At 45.0% G+C, this 23553-nt stretch overlaps 1 protein-coding gene across 14 annotated transcripts in view; it reads left to right on the forward strand.

Annotated features, from left to right (window-relative positions):
• CTIF (cap binding complex dependent translation initiation factor) overlaps positions 1 to 23553 on the forward strand; it is a 316149-nt gene that overhangs the window by 169847 nt on the left and 122749 nt on the right. For all 14 annotated transcript variants that reach the window (XM_039544403.1, XM_039544404.1, XM_039544408.1 and 11 more), the window contains one exon: positions 6989 to 7065. In XM_039544403.1, the coding sequence (XP_039400337.1) occupies positions 6989 to 7065 (77 nt within the window). The remainder of the gene's footprint in view (positions 1 to 6988; positions 7066 to 23553) is intronic.

The raw sequence follows: 23553 nt of genomic DNA on the forward strand, positions 1-23553 counted from the left end.
ACTCTGTTACACGTTCCTGCCCTGGTCTAATCTAGCCCCAAACCTAGCAGTAAGGTTGGAAGAAGGTTGATTAGTCGGATTAAGAAGCCATCCAGTTTACTGTGGTCTTGGTGGAGGGGAAGGGTCTTGACAATTCAGCTTCTTCCTTTGTTTGGTCAGAGCATTTTGCAAACCTGTTGTGGCTTATCCCATCGATTTCCAGTTCAGTTAAGTGAAGAAAACCAGTTGATTCCTTATGCAGCAGCAATTGTATTACTAAAAACACCTTCCCACAAAAAATGAATACTTTGGAATTTGAAGGAATAAATTTATCATCTGAATTTTCGTAGAAGGGAAATAGTTTATTTGCAGCTTCCTGTCATTGTTTGGTACAACTCTGTGGCATGTGAATCAGGTCAAGGATTTGAGCCATGCCATTGCCATCTTCTACAGGGAGAAAAAAAATCCCCTCCTGTAACATTCACAAGTGAATGAAAGGCTGAGTGCTGTGGAAATTCCTGGAATGGGAGGAGGGAATAGCAGGTAGTCTCCAAGGAACTGTCTCCAGCCAAAACACAAACAATAGTTATTCTTTGCTTTGTAAAGTATTGGCCTTGATCGTGTAAATCGGATGGGAAGGTGATCAGGGTCAAACTGGTGGGGGTGCTGTCCCAAGTTCCACCCACAAACCAAGCCCCGCCCACTCTAAAGTGAGTGAGTAGTTTGTGTATGAGGACAAGGACATTTTTGGTTACAATTTTTTGCAATGCTGATCAAAGAGCCACCCTATGTTTTGTCACTGGAGGTGGCTGTGATTTAAGTCTTGAATTATGGGTAGTGTATTCTCTTTTCACAATGTGTATCTGTTTCCTGAGCCACCTGTCAGCTTAGACTTCATGTACTTTACCGTGTCGTGGTGAGAAGATGAACGGGATGTTTGGGACAAGAATTGGGGCAGGAGGAGGTTGAGCTATGAGTTTCATATGGCAGTTGGACAAATGTTAGTGGTTAGAATTTTTTGGTACTGAACTTTGTTGTTTTAAATTCCATAAAGTGCTGAGAGCATGACATTGACACGATAAAATCTCAATAAATAAATGTAGCTGTGGTTTTATGGTGTCCGGGACTTTCCTGCCCTGGAGTAAATAATCCCTTTTGTAGTCAGATTAACACCTTTTTCTCACAATGTTTCATGAGTTTCTGTATCAGTTCAGGTTTGTTTTCTTTTTAGGTCAGTTCTGGAACTGCAGTTTTGTGTGCTGGATCCAGCTGATGATATTTTACTGTTGGCCTTTGTGATAACACCGTCAGTGTCTTCAAAGTAAAACAAAAAAGACACCCGAGGTTTGCATACAATAAAATGGGGCCAGACTACTAGAATCTACTGTAGATTTCATAACCCACCTGTTCAGTTCAAGCCTTCTGCAGCCATTTCTTGAGGATAAGCTGAGGGGTCAGATGTTTCCTTGCATGGGCAGGACAGTGGTAAAAATCTCACTGAGATAAAGCTCACATCCAATAATACCTTGGTAATGCCAAATGATTTTTCAGCACCCATTATTTTTGCCGACAAACCCTGCTATTTCTCTTGCTCTTTTCTGCTGTCCTTGCTCCAACGTGGCTATTTTAAACTAAGTTAAACTAAGTTGGTTAATTTACCACCCTTTTGCATAATTCTCTAAGTATTTGTTGTGAAAAGACAACATCCGTAAAAAAAAACAAACAAAAAAACAAAGGCAGCTCTTTTCTGCAGGCAAACGCACATCTGAAAACCATAATGAATAAAATGGACCCTAACAGCAGAGGGGCAAAGTGACAACATTTGACCATTTGCAGCCCCTTACATTTCAGCCAGATCCGCAATATCCCTGATACACCTCTTTGAAATTATCCACCACAGAATAAATTTACACATGAGTTTTTGAAAAGCCAGATCGGGGATGGCGATCAGATATGGCTGGGTTGAGACCATTTAATTGGTAAGGACGTCGCTTTTAGGAGTCCCTTGCCTGGACCCCTGGGGTCAGGCAGGCTATGTTAACTTCATGATGGCATAATTGGCTTATTCTGTTTTTCTTCCTATGATTTAACATTGTAAGTGAAATGGACAGAAGGAGCGGTTGAGTTTGTATAATTTCCTATGCAGATGTTACAGAACATGAAACCTGCAAATACTGTAACAGCACATGCCCTAAGCGTGGCTTTAAATATAACCTCTCTCCCCAGGTTCCCACTCCCACTTCATTAAGTCTTTCCCAGATGAGTAACCAGGGAAACCTGGGTTAATAAGTTCATGAGTCTGACGATGCCGCATAGAGGGTGGTTTTCTGTGGGGTGGCGGGGTCGAGGGGAGGCAGGTTCCGAGGCTGCTGCAGCATGTCAGCATGTTCTTAAAAGATTTTTATTTGTTCTTTCTATGGAACTTTGTATGTAAATGGTTCTGTGGCAACAAAGAGAGCTGCCCCCTTTCTCGATTCTTATGGGTGAGGCAAAAGGGGGTTAAGAATTGTTAAAATAAATGTATTAAGTGGTTAAAATACAGAGAGCGAGAAGTGTGTGTGTGTGTGTGTGTGTGTGTGTGTGTGTGTGTGTGTTTGCCCCTGCATATGCATGTAGCTGCGCATAGCAGTGGTTCACCCAGTCCAGCCTCAGGCCCATCTACTGCCTCAGTTTACCTTCCTATCTCATATCAAACAAGCCATCACACCTGCTGTCTTCACCGTACTGCTCCCTTTCTGGGTCTGGTTAATTACCCTAAAATGACACTCAGAACCTGCCACCTCCCTTCCCTAGGCTTTTAGTTTACAATGAGCTTCAGCACTTGTATAGTCCTCCCCCCAGGCTCAAAAGTCTTACCTATCCTTTGCCAGGACTTTGCCTCCCTTCGAGCCCTCCCTTTAGGGCTTCACAATTCTTCGTAGCCCTCTTAGCTGGGGTTTCTCCCTCAGTGGGCTCGTACTCCCTTGGAGGTCTCTCTCCCAAGTCCTCTACTTGGGAGCTCTGGAGCGTGATCTTTATTCTGCTAAGCTAAGAGATAGAGTTGCCTTCTGTACATGGTGGCTGTTTGTGAGACTGCCACCTGCCCCAAAGAACTTCAGTTCCCCAGGTTCGTCAGGGAACTGTGCATCACTGCATACCTGCTCTTCAGCGGACACTAGGCCTTGGAACAGCGTTGTCTGGACGCAGACACCCACTGCCCTTAAAGGGGAAGACCACCTTCTTACACTGTGCATGTGTATCTTATCTAAAATTATATATAAAAACAGGCTGTGAAAAATCACATTGTCCAACAGCAGTAGTGGCTGCTTGTTAATTTCAATCCACAGCTGCTCTGTATCCTGAAAGAAGAGGATAATGTTACTGCTTGCCCGGAGAGGAATTGAACCAACTCCTTTGCTTGAGACTGTTGTGGGACCAGGGTGTGACGCTTACTGCCCACCAGAGAAGGCACTGACTCATTGATGTGGTTGCCTGGAGGCCATAAACTAAAATGGCCTCCTCCTAGCTCAATTTTTTTGTAGCAGAAAATGCTGAGTATTTGCCTGTCCAGTCCGCTGCTTAGCGAAACTTGCCCCTTTGGCTACATCTCAGTCAGTTACACCTTCATACTGAAAGGGAAGAGTGCACCTGCTAATTAGGGGTGGTTACCGAAAAATGGGACTGCCATATTTTCTGATTGGAAAACCACACTTGAGATCGAGGTTGTCCTCAGAAAAGTTACCTTAAAAACAAGTGTGTGCACACGCGTGTGTGTAAAAATATGACTATGCCACACGTAATGGGGATATCCATCAGATACATAGTGGAACCATGTAATAAATTATTTTATTATGAACCTTTTGACTGCTCGCTAAACCATCTGTCCAAGAATTACTCTAACATTCCAGTTCTCTGAGCAGCTTCTGCCATTTTTTTAAATTAGCCTGCCCCCCATTGCAGACTTCCTTTCCCCAAAATTAGCCCTGCTAGAACCCCAAAATAGGTACAATCAAAGGCTGGTGACTTCCTCTCTCCCACTCCCTAAGAAAACATAAAAGTCTCATGGCTGGGTTTAGAAAAAGGGAGCTGTACCCCATGGAAAAGGGGGATTCCTAACTTCCTGATAGAGACATAGAATTTTCTCCTGTCTGGACACATCCAGGTCCCCTGCAGGCCCCATCTGAGTAGAAGATTCCCTCAGATGTAACCGTTCTGGCTTCCACATGCCATGCCGATAAGCAGAGTTTTGTTAATTTTGCTCTGCTGCTGCTTGGCAAAGTTTTGAGCAACAGCAGAGCTCCTGTGTGAGGAGGGAGACATCAGTTTGTGTTGAGTTTACATTTGGAATGGCTGGAGTTCTAAAGATTTAATAAAAGCTTAAATCCTGCAGAAATTGGTTTGCGGGTCCTTGTGCTTGCCATAGAGGACTGTTAACTGTTTGCATGCATTAACTTTGGTTTTAAAAAATGCCGTAGTGTAATGGCCTCAAACTTTCCTGCACTGGATTACTACAGGGTTCTTCAGCAAAGTAGCTGAGTACTCTAGTATCTTTTCCTTAATCAGTGGTGTGCTGTGTAGAATTGTGAGACAAGATCCAGCAAGCATGAACGGAACAGTATTTATGATGCCAGGTGAATGGCCTTACAGCAAGTTACTGCAGAACACCATGTTGTTGTACTTTGCTGAACTACCCAGTAGCCCCACTGGACGCTCCAAGATTAATCTGCTTGAAAACAAATACAGTGTCATCTCCTCTTGGGTTTCAATAACACATACTGTCACTGCTTATATGTTGTAGCAGAGACTGTAATGTGTGTATTAAGGGCATCTTGATAATGGATTTCAAGAGCAGAGAGAAGGTCTTGTGGTTAAATACATAATAGGGAGTTGGGAAAACTGTTTCTAGTCCTGGATCTTCCACAAATTTTGTGGCACCTGGGCTGAGTCATGCAGTCTCTCTGTGCATCACTTTCCCGATATGTAAAATGGTGAAGGAGAAGGTTCAGAAATGACTTGCACATGAGCCATACCTGCATAGGGAGTAGATTTCAGGTAGCAGAGGACTCTTTAATCTAGCAGATGGACGCTTAACATGATCCTAAGGCTGGAAATCGAAGCTAGGCAAACTCAAAAAAGGTATAAACTTTTGGAACAATTTACCTACGGCTGTGATAGATTCTTCATCATATGAAGTCTTCAGATCAGGGTAGGATGTCTTTCTAAAAAATGTGTTCTAGCTCAACCAAAAGTTATAGTTTTCATGCAGGAACCACTTGATGAAATTCTCTGGACTGTGTTATGCAAGTGCTCAGACTTGATTATCATCACACTCCCTTCTGGTCTTAAAATGTCTGAAGCTATGATGCTTGCCTAGCTCACAGGCAGGTTGTGAGGCTAAATTCATTAATGTTCATAAAGACCTTTGCACTTCTGTAGCATCTCCCACGAGGATCTTGAAGTGGTGTTGCTGCTATTGTAATGGCTACTAAAGTGAACTCTAATAACTTTTACTGAGGTGTTGTTGGGAGAGAGGGAACTTTCGAAAGTGTGGTAGGTGTGTTCTGTTGTTTTCCCAGTGTAACAAAGAACTGCTACATGCTCAGACATACTCTGTCCTCCCCAGATCCATGCCACTTTCTGGTGGCCTCTCTCATGTGATGATTCATTAGCTTTGAGGCAGAGACTGTAACTCAGAGGAGAAGATGGATTGTTATGGAAATATAAAGAGTGGTTTTTACAGCGCTTTTACTGCCAGCCTGGGAAGTACTGTAGTGCATAAATAAAAGATTTTTACTGCCTTTGGTGGTTATCATGGCTTCATAGATCCAAGAAAATAAATAATACTTTGCACTTATATAGTGCCTTTCATCTAAGAACCTCAAAACTCTTTGTGAGCATCAGTGAAGCCTCACAATACCCATAGGATGAAAGTAAGTAAAATCATCCCCATTTATCAGATGGGTAAATTGAGTCTCAGCGAACACAGCATAGGCTAAAACAGTGAATAAATGGGGTGCCAGGAATAGAAGCCAGGAGTGTTCTGACTCTCACAGTGGGCTTGTTCTGATTTCTAGGCAACATGGTTTCTAGGCAACACGGTCTCCCTAACTAGTTATCCTAGATAGTAGGTTCTGTAACGAAGTTACCAGGGTGATAGTCTCTCTTGCTTTGTAGTATATAGCGGCTGCGGTTTGTGTATGAGGTAACTGATCACAGAAACATCCAGGGAGTATATTAGAGCACAAAGCATAGAGTGTTGCTGTCCTCTGATAAACCCTAATATGAAAGTGAAGTTGTGGGGATGGGAGGTGGACATGAAGCTGCACACGATGTGACATTCCTGCTGACTCCCACTTCAATGCTCTGTCCGCTAAATTTTGGTCCTTATCTTTCCAAACAAATGTAAATTTTTACTGCTGAGTTTAAAAAAAAAAAGTGTGGATGGTTTGTAATGGAAATAAAGCAGCATCCTTATCAGAGTGGTACAAATGACATTTCAGTGGCATGAGTGCCTGAATTCCCTGTAAATCAGATATCGGGTGCTGTTAATAGTAATCCTTTGTTTACGTTGTATAACACCATTCATCTGAGAGTTCTAGATGGCTTCAGATTAACTGACCCTCAGAACTGCCCTGAGGTAGTTGTCATGATGCCTGTTTTACAGATCTTGCAAGCTGAGGGAGAGATGCATGTATAATGTTTAATCTGTGCTACCAATTTTCATAGTGTGTAGGACAGACAAGGAGCAATGCATGCAGCGTAGCTGTAGCCGTGTTGGTCCCAGGATATTAGAGAGACAAGGTGGGTGAGGTAATATCTTATACTGGACCAGTTTCTGTTGGTGAGAGAGACAAGCTATCGAGCCACACAGAGCTCGTCTTCTACTTCACCCACCTTGTCTCTCTAAGGAACAACATGTAATTTACCCACATCCACACAGTGGGACTAATACCCAGTACCAACTATTTAAACATCACTGCCTCATAGATCTCAGAATTCACAATCGCCTTTTTTCCCCTCTTTTAACCAGGGTTATCATCCATTGCCACATGAAGCTGAAATTGCACACACCAAAAAACTATTCAGAAGGAGGAGAAACGACCGGAGGTAGGAGAGACCTGTCCAAAGCGTCTTTGACCTTCTGTTACTCATCCTGCATCTCCTCTCCCTACCTCTTTGAATGTTTTTTCAATGATATTGTGTTTATCTGAAATATTTATGAAATGCAAAATACTACATTATGGTACCAGGGCTCCATGGTCTGCATTGACTTCCCACTGGTTTCTGGGTGGAGTTTAAGGTGTTGGTTATGGCCTAATAAATCCCTAGATGGCCTGGGACCACCCGGACCTGACAGACTGCCCCCTCCCTGTACCATGCTGTCTCAGTTGCAGTCAGCTGGTCTACCGAGCTGGATCCCCCTTTTTATGAAAGAGAGGAGGTGACTGGTGGGATGTTCTCTGTGAGGGTGTTGAGACTGCAGAACTTGTCTCCCGCTTGGTCTGAGAGAGTCTGAATTTGGTGTCTTTCTGGGCACACGGCAAAAGAATCTGTTTGAGAGGATTTTTGGAGAGGGCTGAGAGTGGGCTCCCTAGATAATGAAGGGCATGTCTGTGCTGCAGTTAAACACCCACAGCTGGCCCATGACAGTTGACTGAGGCTTGCAGGCTTTGGGGCTGTAAAATTGTGAGGTAGAAGTTTAGGGTCGGGGCTCTGGGATTTTCCCCCCGCTTGTGGCGTCCCAGAGTTCAGGCTCCAGGCCTAAACACCTACACCGCAACTTTACAGCCCCACAGCCCGAGCCCTGGGAGTACAACTGCAGTATAGACATAACCAAAGGGGAATAGGTGGCTAGCTGGCTAGCCTGTGGAGCCAGTCATTTTAAAGCTGCTGAGATTTAATGTAATTGTACTTATTGTATCATAATACTAGAGCACCTAGAGCCTTGGATAGGCATCATTATTTAATTTTATTTATATAGATTTAAAATAATAAATTACATTTAATAATAAATAATTAAAATTAATAAATAATTAGTTTGCACAGTTACTAAAAACCAATCAGGATATACAGGCGTTCATCTTAACTTGTTCATGTTGCACACACAAGTAGTATTTTCAATTCCTGGGGTTTTTTTGGTTCTGTTCTATTCAGTATACGTGTTTGTACTGACCTCTTTATTGTAGTACCAGAGCACCTTCCGGCAGCCCATTTAACAACGTGGCTACACATCTGTCACATGTTGTTTGTTCTCCCACAGGGAGAAGCGTGTGCACTGTTAGAGAAGGCAAGGTCAAAGAAATGTGCCTTGTGCTTGAAACGGAAAGGGGTTAGGTTTGTGATGGTCCTTAGAACCTGGCGGAGTTCATTCCACAGTCTCAGCCCAGGCCTGGGGAAAGTTCTGTCTCCTGCACAAACCAGCTTTACTCTTATTGTTGAGAGTTCCACTGGGGCAGAGGAGGGAAGTTGTCAGTCGTGGTCTTCATCCTGGAGCTTTAGAGAGAGTCTTTTAGGTATCCTGGACCCAGGCTGTAGAGCGCTTTGAAGATAAAGACCAAGACCTTGAACTTGCTTAGAAAGTATATGGAAAGCCAGCATAGAGAGCGGAGGACAGGTGTGATGTGCTCACTGTAGCCTGTGTTGCTGAGGAGACGTGCTGCACCGTTCTGTACTATTTCCTGTGTGCTGAAGGTTTTGTGCCCAGGTGTATCTCATTGCTGTAATGAAGCCAAGAGGTGACAAAGGTTTGAATAACTGAGGATGGTCATATCCTGTGTATCATATCATGAAGGACACTTGCTGTACGAAGCTACTGAGTTAATCTTGTTATATGGTAGAAACCTGGGCCTGGATTTTCCAAAGTGATTTGTGAATATGAAAGGCAGGAGTGGAGGTGGAGGGTGCCTGGTACTCACAGTGAGCAGTCCCAAAAAAGCCACAATCCAAGTTAAAATTGGTCAAACCCGAATATTGGCTTTTTCAAAACCTGGGAATTTTTTGGAGAAAGTTAGTAAATACCCAAAACGTAGGGCCTTGTGAGTGGAACTGAAATAAAATGGGCCTCTTTGAATCAGAATGTGGGCCTGATTTTCCTTCTGTTACACTTATGTAAATCAGGGGTAACTCTGCTAAAATCAATGAGGCTATGTCTGTGTAAAACTTGTGTGAGAGCCCTGTGTGTGTGTGTGTGTGTGTATCTTTGTGAAGGCTTCTCGCAGCTCAGGACTCTTCTCTCTGGGTGGGAAACATTTAGCATTACTGCAAGTCATCCCTGTTAAGGAAGCCTTTGAAATGGTGATATTTCTGTGACCTGTACTTACAGCTGTTGGGGGGCCATTGACCCACAGAAAAAATCAGTCGTGGGCCACACACAGCCCCGTGTGGGGGCGGGGCACGGAGGTTTGGGGCTTCCCCTAGGCTCCAGGGTGGGGCGAGAAATGAGGGGTTCAGGATGCAGGAGGGGGCTCTGGGTTGGGGCAGTGGGTTCGGGGTGGGGGTTCAGGCTTTGAGAGGGAGTTAGGTTGTGGGAGGGGGTTCCAACCTTGGGCCGGGGGGTTGGGATGGAGGTGTGGGCTGTGCGGGGCCAGGTCAGGCAGGGAGGCTGAGCCCCCCAACCCCCTACCCTGAGCCCCCTCCTGCACTCTGCACCCCCTCCTGGACCCCAGCCCCCTTACCGTGAGCCCCCTCCCACACTCTGCACCCCAACCCCCTGTCCTGAGCCCCCAACCCCTCGCCCTGAGCCCCTTCCCGCACACCGCACTCCCTCCCGCACCCCAACCCCCTGCCCCAGCCCTACATTCATGGCCCTGCATGCAATTTCCCCACCCAGATGTGGCCCTCAGGCCAAAAAGTTTGCCCACTCCTGACCTAAGAGGATGTGATGTCAGTACAAACTCCACACTAGCCAGGGAAGGGTTAATGAGCTGCCGTGGCCTCTGTCATCCCCACTTCGCTTCACCTGCAAGAGCTGTGAGGCCTGGAGGGGTGGCTAAAAGAGAGAACGCTGAGTGGAGAGGAGACTGGGAGGGAGAGCAGTTTTTTGTGCCGGCTCCTGAAGGACAAGTTGCATAGCACTGCATGCAATATGCCTGTCTTATTGGTCATAGTCCCAATATGCCTGGCTTATGCCTGGTCATAGTCCCAGCCATAGATAACTAGATATCAGAGCATCCTTGTGTTATTTTGTTACCTGGGCCTGTCGTGTTCCCCTTTTGATCTGGAGTATTTCGCTAACTGCTCTCTTTGAGACCTGCTTGCGGTCTGAATGGACCTACTGCAGTCCATGGGGCCCCCCTGAAGGGGACGACTGTCTTCAATAGGTTTGCCCCCTACCGGAGTTTATGCAGAAATTAGTCATGAGCGCAGAAGCAACACGGTCAAACGGAGGGCGGGGAACAAGTGAAACTGAATCGATTCTCCCACCAAACATCTTTCAGCAAACTCTTTAGACTGAGAGACCTTGGAGAATCCTCCAGACTTTGATGGCTGGCCGGCAACCCTCTCCCACTACATGGCTAGACTGGTGCTATCAGCTGCTTCATATAAATAGCCTATACACTCTGGAACCTTCTCATTTCACAGTGTATCGCAGAATATAATGAAAGGCTTTGCTGCCCGTCATTTTAATGCTGCTTATGATGCCCCGAGAGGGGGGGTGATGTGCAGGCTCCGGCCGGGAGTCACGTATCACAAGTGGCTCCTGGCCGGCAGCGCAGCAGGCTCAGGCAGGCTGCCTGCCTGCATGCCGTGGCCCCACGCCGCTCCTGGAAGTGGCCCGCTGCCGGCACGTCTCTGCGTGTCTCCGTGCGCTGCCAAGGCTGCAAGCGACCAATGGGAGCTGCTGAGACATTGCTGGGGGCAGGGGCAGCGTGCGGAGCTGCCCCCTCCCCTCCTTCCTGTAGGGCCCACAGTGACATGCCAGCAGCCGGCCGTCTCTGGGAGCGGTGTGGGGCCATGACATGCAGGCAGCCTGACTGAGCCCTGCTGCGCTGGGGCCTCCCTTAGCCTGGGGCCCCCCTTAGCCTGGGGCCCAGGGCTGCAGCCCCTAAAGCCCCTGTGTTCATCTGGCCCTGGACAGTGGTGGCTTTGGGAATTGGCACATGTAAGAGGAAACGTGGGAAAAAGATTCTGTTAGAAATGAGCATGGACCCACAACCCTGGCATGAGCTGCTTTGTTTTTTGGTTGTCTGGTTTAAATTCTGCTCTTATCTGTGTGAATTTCAGTCCTCTTGAAAGTGAATAGCACCTGCCAGAGCCAGGCATATTGCATGCAGGTGCTGTGCAACTTCCCTCCCCTCTGACTGGCATGCTGCCTGCTGTTCCTGTCTGCTGCCTGCCTTGCTTGAGCAAAGATGACAAATTATGTGGTGGGGGTTTTCTGTCATGTTGATAAATGACCATTAGGAGGAAGTTATCAAACTTGTTCTTGGAATTCTAAGTCCAGTTTTGCACTCTGGACACAATGGATGAATGTTTATTTCACAAATCCAAGGATTCTCCTGGCCCCACTATGCAGGATATTTTTAGCCTTCAAGGTTGTTTTTTTATAGGGGGAGCTGATAGCAACCCATATATAGACTTTGTCTAACACTATTATAAAAGATTCTTGCAGCCTTTTTTTGAGAAGCTCGTACTCCTCCATTAATCGCAGCCATGAAATTTGGCAGAGACAAAGCCCTAGGACTAGCAATATCACTCTTTTTTTTTTTTTTTTTTTTGTCCCAGGAAGTATCATCCAGGTTTGGCTGAGTTACAACCTGTTTAAAAAATATCATTTTCTTTCTCTTGCATTCTTTAAGAAAATATTGTCAGTGTACCAGACTAGTAACTGGACATTACAACTTGTCAAAAACATTGTCAAAAAATGGGGAGGAGGTTGATAACAAATACACTTATTTTCATAGAAAAATGCATTTTTTGTCAACTCCATGTGGAACAGAATTTTCAAAATGTTGACATTTTTGGAAAAAGCCCTCTTTCTCCCACTTTTTAAAAGTATAACTTTCTCCCTTTTGTTTCTCCAGAGAAAAATGGTGGCAAAAGGTGAAAATACTTTTCCCTCTGCTTTCTCAATTTTTTCAAAAGTTGGGAAACGCCATATTTATGGTTTCAGAGTAGCAGCCTGTTAGTCTGTGTCCGCAAAAAGAACAGGAGTATTTGTGGCACCTTAGAGACTAACATTTATTTCAGCATAAGCTTTCGTGGGCTACAGCTCACTTCTTCGGATGTATAGAATGGAACACACAGACAGAAATATTTATACATACAGAGAACATGAAAAGGTGAGAGTAGCCATACCAACTGTAAGAGTCCAATCAGTTGAGATGAGCTATCAGCAGCAGGAGAAAAATTGTCTCTCCCCCTTGTGCATCCGTCACAGTCTTTAATAACGTGGTCTCACACTGTTTTTTCCACAGAATCCTGCCTCTTTCCATGAACAGGATGGATGCACAGGGGAGCAGGATTAAGGTTGCGCAGGCAACCTTAGAACTGGCATTGACTTTGTGACCTAAAGAATGTTCTTTTAACATGGGTAGTGATCGTGTTGCTACATAATATAGATCTATGTTGTGGTAACATCTAGAGGCATTAGCCAAGTCAGAGGGTTCTGCTGTGCTACATGTTGGAGGAACAAACTGTGAATGACAGTCCCGGCCCCAAAGAGCTTACAATCTAAATAGAAGTGACAGATAAGAGTAGGAGGGAAGTATTGTTCTTCCCATTTTACAGATGGGGAAACTTTTCTTAGGTACCATTTTTATTGCCTTTTTTCCTCTCTGGTTTTAGTTTCACAAAGCTGTCATGTCAATGGAAGAGTATGCAAGGGGAGAACGTTCTGCCATTGATTTCAATGGAAGCGGGAATTGCACTCTTAAATGTGATTTGATATCCCAAATGATAAACTGGAATGGTTATTACATGCTAGACATGACTTGCCTGGGGGATGCAGTTTTGCATCCTCAGAGGCAACTGTACATGAGGAGGGGTTTGCCCTCGGAGCAGGGCGGATGGTAGTACTGCAACTGCCTTCACAAGGATGGGACAGCATTAAACTGCATCTGGGGGTCCAGAGGATGGAGGCCACCTGGAAAGACAGGCCAAATCGGCACATCTGTCAGGTGCCCTAGTCTCTGCTCTCCCCAGCAGTTCAAAGCCCTCTCATGGGGCAGAGATTTTAGGCTGACTTGGTGTCGCTGGGGACTTGGGCCATGAATTTGGCCCAATATTTTTCAAAAAATCTTTGAAGGCACCGTTTGTTATTTAAGAAACAAACCAACCAATTGCAAGTCAGCAGAAGTGTTTCTTTGGTTGCATAATGCATTGTGGGGCAGCAGAGCAGGGACAACCAAACAAATGTATGTGAGGCTGACGTTCAGTAGTTTGTGCCGCCCCTCTTAGCCTAGCCTTGCAGGAAACTTGGATCACCCCAAACAGCATCTCTAGTTGTCTACCCATATCATGATGATGGCGACAATTTAAAGACTAGCGATGAGTTTATTTTATTCATCTATTTAAAAATAAATTAGTCAGCAGGTGAATGCGCCAAAAAGGCTGCCGGCGCTCCGGAGATCACCCTGTCAGATTTGCCCACTACAAAAGATGGTTAAAAGTCTATCAAAGTTGAAATCCTTCCTACTTTCCCACCATCTCTCCCCCTTGTAGTCTGCCCTCCCAGCATCTTCTCTACAGAAGAGCTTCTCAGGGAACTACCACTTGCATCTCTGTGGAACTGAACAAGTGGGGGCACGGTGGGGATAGCATTGATTTCATGGAGGAGAATGGTCTATCTTTTCTCAGTGGTTTCCCTCACAGTAGGGGCTGGGCTAAGGCAACAGAGTTGATGGCGGATACACTGCTACCTCGATATAACGCCACCCAATATAACACAAATTTGGATATAACGCGGTAAAGCAGTGCTCCGGGGGTGACTGGGGGGGCTGCGCACTCCGGTGGATTAAAGCAAGTTCAATATAACACAGTTTCACCTATAACGCGATAAGATTTTTTGGCTCCCAAGGACACCATTATATTGGGGTAGAGGTGTACTTGGTCTACTGGGTTAATGAAGCGCTGCACTAATTGTATGTCACTGGACCAGCTGAGTAGGAGCACATTTTTAATGATGAACCATGAAGAGTACTGGGGAGTTTTTAAATAATGAGTGTTTTCTTGTATTCATTAGCTCTGCCAGGTACCCCACCAGTTATTTTGGGGGCTTCTCAGTAAATTGATTTTAGCTATTTGTTCTAGTGCTTCTAGTTGTAAAATCCACAGTGGCATCTGTCAGGGTTTGAAATATTTCTGGATGTCCATCCTCCTTGCCGTCTGTTTGAATAATAATGGACAGCTTTTATTTGGGATGATGAAATTAAGTGGAGGAAAATGGTTCTTCAGGACAGATTCTGTTTAACAGAGAGATTGTGCTTTTTGTTTTGGCATCTAATTAATTTTTTTTTAAGTTATAGTGAAAGAAATACTCCTGTATTGCTGAGTAAGAACTCCCATTTAATGTAATCCATCTGGGCACATTGGTTGGCCAGGATTTTGTGCTGCACATAGAAGCCTTAGCAGACATCTTTGCTAAGAAGGATGGTCCAGCAGTTAGGGCACTCGCATAGGAGTTGAAAGACCTTGGTTCAGTTCCCTGTTCTGCCACAGACTTCCTGTGTGGCCTTGGTCGAGTCACTTAATTTCTCTTTGCCTCAGTTCCCCATCTGTAAAATGGGGAGAAATGGAGTTGGACAGCACCAAGCAGCAGCACGTTACATCAAAGACCGTGAGGTGCTCAGGTACCCCAGTAATGGATGTCATGTAAGTAATGTAGATAGACCTGAATGCCATTATCCATTACTGCTGGTGGGCTTCATACACTTAAAAGGAGACTGACAGACTTGTGCTTTGCCTTTCCTCTGGTGAAAGGAGAATGGAGCTGATGGGCATTGTGGGACAATTGTTTAGAGTTCTTTAAGCTAGGATCTATCTCCTCCAAAACTGGCAGTGCTTTGTTTTTATTTGATGGCAGAAGAATGCGATATCATTACAGCCTCTGCATTGACTAGGAGGTTCAGAAACTCTGCAGCAAATGAGAAGCTGCAGGTGTGAGGACAACTGTCTCCCTCACTCATGGTAATTGTATAGACGCAGGCACCACTTTTTGAAAAAGAAATGGGCTTTAAAGATCTGACACGAAAGTAACTCTGTTTAACTGGAAAGCAACTAATCACCTCTTCCCAAAAGGCTTCTGCTGCTTTTCTAAATAAAAGCTTTGAGCTCTTTGCTCTTCATCTGATGCTCATTAATGTTCTCTTTCCACTGTATTCCTTGGAAACAAGCTGCAGAATGCTAAGTAGCTCTGTTGGTTAACAATCCTTTCCAGACATTCCTGCTGTCCATTTAGCCCCTCTGGGTATCAAGGCAGCCAGAGATTCAAGTGGCTGGTGCAGTCCTAGCAGTAGCTGCAGAGGACAGATCTAGCTCTCTGGAGCAGGACTTTACATGCTGGTTGCCAGGCTTCATGCACAAGATTCATCCATCTTGTCATGTATGCCCTGCATTTTTATGTCTTAGCCAAATGTTCACTTAGAAGTGGCAAAGATGCAGTTTAGACGGGAATACAACAGATACCAGAGTGGCCAAACAGTGCTGCCATAAGGATCTCAAATAGCAGCCTCTGGATGATCAGAAAATCCTATAGTTTCTAATGACTCTGGTATTTCAGTAAGGAGTGGGAGTGATGTGATTTTTTTTTTTAATTTCCCTGTAGCTTTTCAGTGCCTAAAGTAGCCATCCTGAATAACAATTGCTTTTTGATAACTGAATTACTGAAATGTCCCTAACTTCCTAACTTTTCCCTTATACCGTCCCAATGTGTTTCCTGTGGCTAACTTGGCTTGACACTTAAATGATCAAGTTAAACCTGTGCGAATTTAATTAAAAATAAAAATCAGACCTTGGGGGGGAAAAACCATCCCCTTTCCCTCAAGAGCCCCAGGTGGCTGTCAGAAAGTGTTTCCTCATTCTGAAACACGAGTGATTTGTAAGCTGCTGCTGACCCACTTTCTTTGTGTCCTCTTTGGTAGCAGGGTTGTTTGGGGTGAAGAAAGGCGTGTGTGTGTGTGTGTACGTGTACTATGGACAGCCATGCAACTCTGTTCCAAAAGTACAAAGCCCGGTTAAATAATCATTATAGACCGTGTTCTGATTAGCATCTGCAGAGCCTGACCAGAATTCACACACAAGTGACTGGTCCTGATCCAAAGCCCCTTGAAATCAGTGGGCTTTGAGTCAGCTGTGAATGTCTGAGATCCTTCATCAGTTCTGGTGAAGAGAGTAGGAGCACTAACATATTTCTATTTCAGACTTTTACAGACCCTTGGGGACACTAAACTGCCTGCAATGATTAGCTCAAATGATTACACTGCTTTTCCTCTTGTGGCAAACTCCCTTTGTAAAGTATTCTCAATAGCAGCACCGCGGGGGACATTACTCCTGAACTGTTTCCTTTTGAAATACCATCATGGGCACTAGATCAATTTACTGTACAATAAATATTACAGGAAGCGCCAGTCGCACCATAATGCTGTAGAGGCAAAAATTAGTAAGTACTGGGCAGCTGCAGGGGAGGGGACTTAAGCAAAAGTTGAGCTGTGTTTGTGGAAAACAAAGGGAAGACACGGCTGAGCTGGAACGGTTAGTGGAGAAAGTTAGATGCAGACCTCCTAGAAAGGCGCAGAGGAGGAGCACGAGGCCTGGGTGGTGGAAAGCGGAGACTTACTTGAGGGATTGTAGGATGATGACAATGCATAGTGAAAACAGGTTTCTCTTTTTTCACTGTCTGCTAATGCAAGGTCATGGTGGTCGCCCAATAAAATTATTAAAACTATGAAAAGGAAATGCTTCTTCACACATCAGATATTTACTCTGTTTGTTATGCTGCCACAGGAGGACACTGAGACAGATTTATGAAGAGGCTGCATCATTTTGTAACCAGTAATCACATTTATTGTGCTCTAGGGAACATAGGAGTAATAATTTCGAATATTCCAGGGCTAAGCTGGCTGTAGCAGGGATCAGGAATGAATCTTCCTTCCCTATACCCGTGTAGTACTGCACAGTTGGCCAGGCGCATTGGCATTACATTTTTTGCTCCCTTCCTTCTAAGTATCAGGTGTAGGCTACTGCCAGCGGCAGTACTGGATTTGAGGAACTACTGATCCATCTTGGTATGGCAGATCACATGTTCGTAGTGTAATGAAAGGTAGCCTGGAACAATAAGGCGGACAGATGCCTAGTGGTCACAAATGGAGATGTGTCTAGAGCAATGAACAGGCTAGAAGAAGCTATACTGGGAGGCAGCAAACATGTATGTCTTTCAATGAACAGTTGAATGAAAAGAACACACTAGAAGGCATAAGAATATTATGATCTTTCTGTGAGGAAGAAGGCAATCTGCTCCTCGCTCTAGCACTCCAGTGAGCCAAAACCTATGACCTAAGGATTTACTGTGACAAATTCAAATAGGTTTGTTTGCATGGATCTAACCCACTGACCCTCCTTCTCCTGGCTCCAGCATTAGTGTTCATTTTAAAGTGTATTAATAGGAATAATTTGTGATGTTCCATGTTTAGCATCTTATCAGCAAATTTCCATATTGAATCTGATCAATTTTCAAGCCAAGAGATTTTTTTTTTCTAATTGCCAGTAGGGACACTTAGCCTGAGATCTGTACATCAAGTTGTATTCTTATTGCCTGCTAAATCACCATCCAGGGTAAAAGATTCCATGATGAGAACTTAGCTGATAATTTTATGGTTCATAATGTACAGTAGAATCCAGCTTGCTCTTCCAGAGGGGCATAAACTCTGTATGGCTAGCAGATGTAAAACCTTATCAATGAAAGGAGCAGGAATGACTAGAAGACTCGCTGGCACAGATGTGTTGTGCAAGAGGATGCCCAGTTTAAAGTCATTTTGCTAACACTAATGAGAGTTTAAAGAACATATCTTTAAACTATCCTGAACATAAGAATGGCCACACAGGGTCAGACCAAAGGTCCATCTAGCCCAGTATCCTGTCTTCCGACAGTGGCCAGTGCCAGGTGCCCAGAGGGAATGAACAGAACAGGTAATTATCAAGTGAGCCATTCTGTGACACATAGAAAATGTACCTTTATAAACATTTGTGGGCTCTATGAAATTACACCCATAAAATGGTAGCAGAATTAATGTGATACAAGGTGAAAAAACAGACCCTTTTGCTTGATCAGCCAGATGTGTTGAGTTTCCAGCCAGTTCCAGGACTGTGTGGGTGAATGTTACTGTTCAGTGACTATTATTTTTCCCTAAACCCAGTCCACCCCATTCTATCCCTAGTTGAGGGGGTGGCATGAAAGGCGTTAACAGGTTTTCATTTAAGAAAATCAAATCCTTTCCTTTCATTGTTTGCTTTTTTTAATGTCAAGAGCCCCTGGAAGCAAAGAGCCCAGTGTGTTTCACAGCTGGCTGGGTTATCACCTCTGTGCTTAAAGTGACCTTGTCATTACATAAGAACTGTACAACACAAGACTTTTTATTCAGCTTTTTTGTGACCTTGGTGATTGTAGTGCTTCTTGTCCTTTAGACTAAATTCAGCCCAAGTTGCAGATATACTTTGACATCAGGACTCTCTTTCAGGTTGTTTTTCTCTGTCTCTGCTGCTGGTTGAAAGGTTTGCATACAACTTGCAAAATATTGTACTATGTAGAAATCTCAATAGATACATAATGGTGTGTTGGATAATCTCAGGGTTTTATGATAACACTTCATGGAGCGTAAAATGATTACAGTAAACAATCCAGGGCTTAACATTGTTTTTTTCAGAGTCCTGGTTTCATGCATGCATCCGATTGATTTAATTATTTAAGAAGAGGTATTGTTCTTTGAGCATGTGTCAGTGTGGATCCCAGTGTAGGGGTGCATTCGCTTGAGGCACACGAGATCGGATTCTTTTTCCTGGTAGTGTCCTGAGCTGCCTCATGCTTCTGTGCAAGGGCATGAAGGGCAGAACAGCCATGACCCTCCCTCAGTTCCCATTTACCCCCGTGGCAATGAGATGGAGCCTCATGGTGTCTCACCCACCATTTCTACAGAGCATCAATCTCATCCTTTTTCAACAGATTTTCTTCACTAATCTTCACCCTGCTTATTCTTTATTTTCTTAATTTGGCTATTCCTGCTGTATAATGGGACGAGGCATTTACCACCGTGGTAGACTCCAAACTCTTAGGGTTTAAACCTTGCCCAACCTGTGATGGATTCATCCCCCGCAGTTGATGGACATAAGCAATACCTATTTCGTCTGGGGGGAGAACCACATCCCCAATTAGTGCTAGGTGTGTAAAGCCTTCTTGAGGACTGGCAAATCATGGGATGCGTGGCAGAAGCTACATCTACTTGAGCAACTGATATGCGTCACCTGTGATCTGGAGGAGACATCCATTTTCAAAGAACTGAAAGGGACATCGTCAGTAAGTACCCCTTTGAACAGACACCACATCCGGCAGGTCAGCAGTGAAAGAAAGGCAAGGAAGAAGACAAAATCAAAATTAGCACTGGCCAGGTCAACAGCGACCACCTCAGCACTGGGTTTTCAGCATCAGCTGACAGACTCGGCATTGATAACTATCATCAATGGAGCCAGCACTGGCTCCCCAACACAAGTGGGAGACCAAGAGGCAGGGCTGAGTGGATCCCAAGCATGGCTCCGAACATCAAGAGATGCTGTGCTACAGGGAAGAGAAGAGGCAACATTTCTGCAAGGACAGAGCTTCTAAGACTGGAGTGATGGTCAGTAAGCCAGCCCAGGGACCAGTGCTGACCACCATGCCAAGTATGGGACCAAGATCTACTCTCACCGAACAGTCAAGATTCATCTCCAGGGACATGGAATCCTAGAAATGCAGTGCTGGAAGGGACCTTGAGAAATCATCAAATCCAGCCTCCTGTGCTGAGGCAAGACCAAATAAATCTAGACCATCACTGACAGGTGTTTGTCTAACCAGTTTTTTAAAACCTCCAATGATAGGAATTCCACAGCCTTCCTTGGTAACCTACTGCAGTACTTAGCTATCCTTATAGTTGAAAAGTTTTTCCTAATATGTACCCTAAACCTCCCTTGCTGCAGATTAAGCCCATTACTACTTGTCCTTCCTTCAGTGGACATACAGAACAATTGATCACAGTTCTCTTTATAACACACCTAACATATTTGAAGACTATCAGGTCCCCCATAGTCGTCTTTTCTCGAGACTAAACATACCCCATGTTTTTAACCTTTTCCGATAGATCATGGTTTCTAAACCTTTTGTTGTTGTGTTGTTGTTGTTGTTGTTGTTGCTCTCCTGTGGACCCTCTCCAATTTGACCACATGTTTCCTAAAATGTGGTGCCGGGTATTGGACACTGCACTCCAGTTGAGGCCTCACCATTGCTGGGTAGAACAGAACAGTTACCTCCTGTCTCTTACCTATTACTATATCCCAGAGCAGTGGTTCCCAAACTTGTTCCGCTGTTTGTGCGGGGAAAGCCCCTCGTGGGCCAGGCCGGTTTGTTTACCTGCTGTGTCCGCAGGTTCGGCTGATCGTGGCTCCCAGTGGCCGTGGTTCGCTGCTCCAGGCCAATGGGAGCTGTTGGAAGCGGCGGCCAGTACGTCCCTCGGCCCGCGCTGCTTCCAGCAGCTCCCATTGGCCTGGGCCAGCCTTTTGATGGCAACCCTAGAGCTAGTACCAGAGATGTTTCTCACAGTGCTCCATGGCAAAAGAACTGCAAGTGGTATTGGATCAGCCAGTCACACCTGGCTGCTACCGAGAGACCATGCTGCTCTGGCTATACTGAGGGATCTCAGGTGCCCCGCATCAGATCCCCACCCAGTAGGTCCAGGAAGAGGAGGAGAGCAGGTTCCACAGAGGCATCTGTGCCCAAATCACTGATACTAGAACCCATCACTGGCACCCAGGAGCTGGGAGTAACAGAACAACAGCATCCCCAGTCTCCACCAAAAGAATCATTGTCATCACCTGGGGAGGCAGTTCTACTAGCCCCCTCCCTGGCAGTTGGCTATTTTATAGCTTTTCTGGATCACCTACCGTGCATCGCAGAGACCTAGTGTGACCCTAAGACCTCCTTAATGCCAAATGGCAGCGGGTTCACTATTCTGTAACTGCAACACCTGTCAGGCCTGACAGACTCACTACACCTAATGCATTGCTTCCACAGTATTTATCTATAAACAGTGTTTTGTGTAAGGTATCAAATAAAAGTGTATATCACACTGGTCATCATAAGCATTGGGAGATGTATGTACAGGTGTCATGCAAGAAGTTGTGTATACATACTAAAAATATGGTTAAACTATGTAACCAAGAAGTGTTGATAAACAAGTTTTCCCCAGACAAAGGTATGTTGATTTACCTGCCTGCCAAGAGCTCTGATGTAAAGTGAACAAGATAAATCGAACGCAGTGGGCATTCGTTTGCATTTGAAGTCAATAGGAAAAGCAAATTAACAAGAGGATGAGAAAAGCAACATGGCGCCAGCACTCCAGAGAGCAAAGAGCAGGAATACGTTTCAAAGGTGTACTGGACTACAAGAAGGAGGCAAAAAGACATTGTGTTTATCCATCACCGAGGGAACAAAAATGACAGCGCTTTCTGTATCCAGAAAAGCTAGTTCCTGGCCTGGGGGTGGCGATGCTGAGAGGCTGCCTTGGATGAGAAACTTGTCTGAGACAAAGATTTTATCTTGCTAAAGTTGTGTTTAGTCTCTTAGAAGCATGTTACACTTTTGTTTTGTTTGTAACCAATTCTGTCTCCACTATCCTTACTCAGAATCAATTGAAACTCACCCTCTGCTAATAAACTTCTCTTGGTTGTATCATAAGTAGATCGCAGTGCTGTAACGTTAAGCAAAGAGTGAATTCTCAGTTGAATCAAACAAGCTGGTGTGTGCACTGTCTCTTTGGAGGTCGCAATCTTGGTAATTTATGTGAGTGTCCAGTGACAGGGGCTGCAGGCTCCAGGGGGCTCAGGAACTGGGGTGCAGCAAGTGTTGCCTGCGGGGCAAAGATAAGGGGTGGCAGAGTACTGAGAAATTTGTCTGGAGTGGCTAACAGACTGGGGAGACAGGGAGCTGTCACACAGTGTAGCACCAGCAAATCTCTCTCTCACCGAGGTAGAGGGGTTACATGATGACCATTGTTGTTGGTGACCTGAGAAAGTGTCACACCTAAATACCGAAACAGCAGTCATACAAGAGAAATAGACGCTTTGATATTTTGACTGCATCATCCCCAGCCAGGATAGTTCTTCCCAGCAATGAGGGCATGCTAGAACCACCCGAGGGACTCTGGGAAACCTTGGCCACCGTCCAACCCCTTCTAAACAGGTAGCGAAGTGTTATCAGATGCTCCTGTGAAGTTCCAAATGCTTTTTCTCCCACACAAACCCTGGATCATTAAAGCAGTCCAGCAGAAATGGAAATTTACAAAAGGGTTGCCTAAGGGCAAGCCTACGGGTATACATACTACAGTTATGAAACTACTAAAGAACTACGCTTCGTCAGGTGCAAGCTTACTTGTCTGCCTCTTTGCAACTGCAGGGAGTTGTTTGACAAATACAATTTCCTGACCTGGGAAAGGATGACTCCCTTTCTGTCGAAAGTGCCACAAGACAGTAGGGAGGATTTAACAGACATTTTAAAAGGCCAAATTGTCCCCAGAACAGTCTTCCAGGCAGCCCCGGATGCTTCCAGCACAGCCCCGAGATCAGTGGCCATGAGGTGGGCCTCTTGGAATGGTGAGAGAAGTCCAAGACGCTATCCAGGACCTCCCATTTGAGGAGATGGAGCTCTTCAACAAGACAATGGACTAAGCACTCCACTCTTTCCATTCCATTGCCCTGCCGAGGTCACTGGAGACTCCTACACCAACCCCTTACTGGAAGCCATCCAAATACAGCCCCGACAGAGACAACGGGGCTCATTCTTATTCTCAGACAGCCAGCGAATCCACTGCGGCAGTGATCATGATACTCAAGCAGGCACCAGTCGTCAGCCTCCTTCATTATCCATCAACCAATTTGGACCAAATGGCAGATTTGATGGACATGTCAGAGCCACAGTAGAGCCGAGCAGCAGCCACGTTTGGGAGCTATTTTTCCCTGTTTTTTCGGGTTGGTTTGATACTATCTCAGGCAAATGGGTGTTGGATATAGTTGCCCACAGCCATCCCACTCGCTTCCCTGTTCCTCTTCAGGGACCTTTCTCATAATTGTAGCACTTTCATCCATGGTTTTTTAAAGAGCCTTAATACAACACCTTGCAGAGATAGATAACACTGCAGGGTACAGAGAAGAAAATTGAGGACCAGAGAAATTACATGAGTTGCCCAGGATCTCACTGTGCATAAGTGGCATTACCAGGAACAGAACCCACCTCTCCTGATTTGTAGGCTTCTGCTTGCTCTAGCCACTGCTAACGTTGGAGAACAAGATCTGGAATATGAAATACAAAACTCCAAGGGGGTGTGGATCTGCATTTGTATACCGGATGTTGTTTTGTATTTT

The sequence above is a fragment of the Mauremys reevesii genome, linkage group 6 (genome assembly GCF_016161935.1).
Source record: "Mauremys reevesii isolate NIE-2019 linkage group 6, ASM1616193v1, whole genome shotgun sequence".
NCBI lineage: Eukaryota > Metazoa > Chordata > Testudines > Geoemydidae > Mauremys > Mauremys reevesii.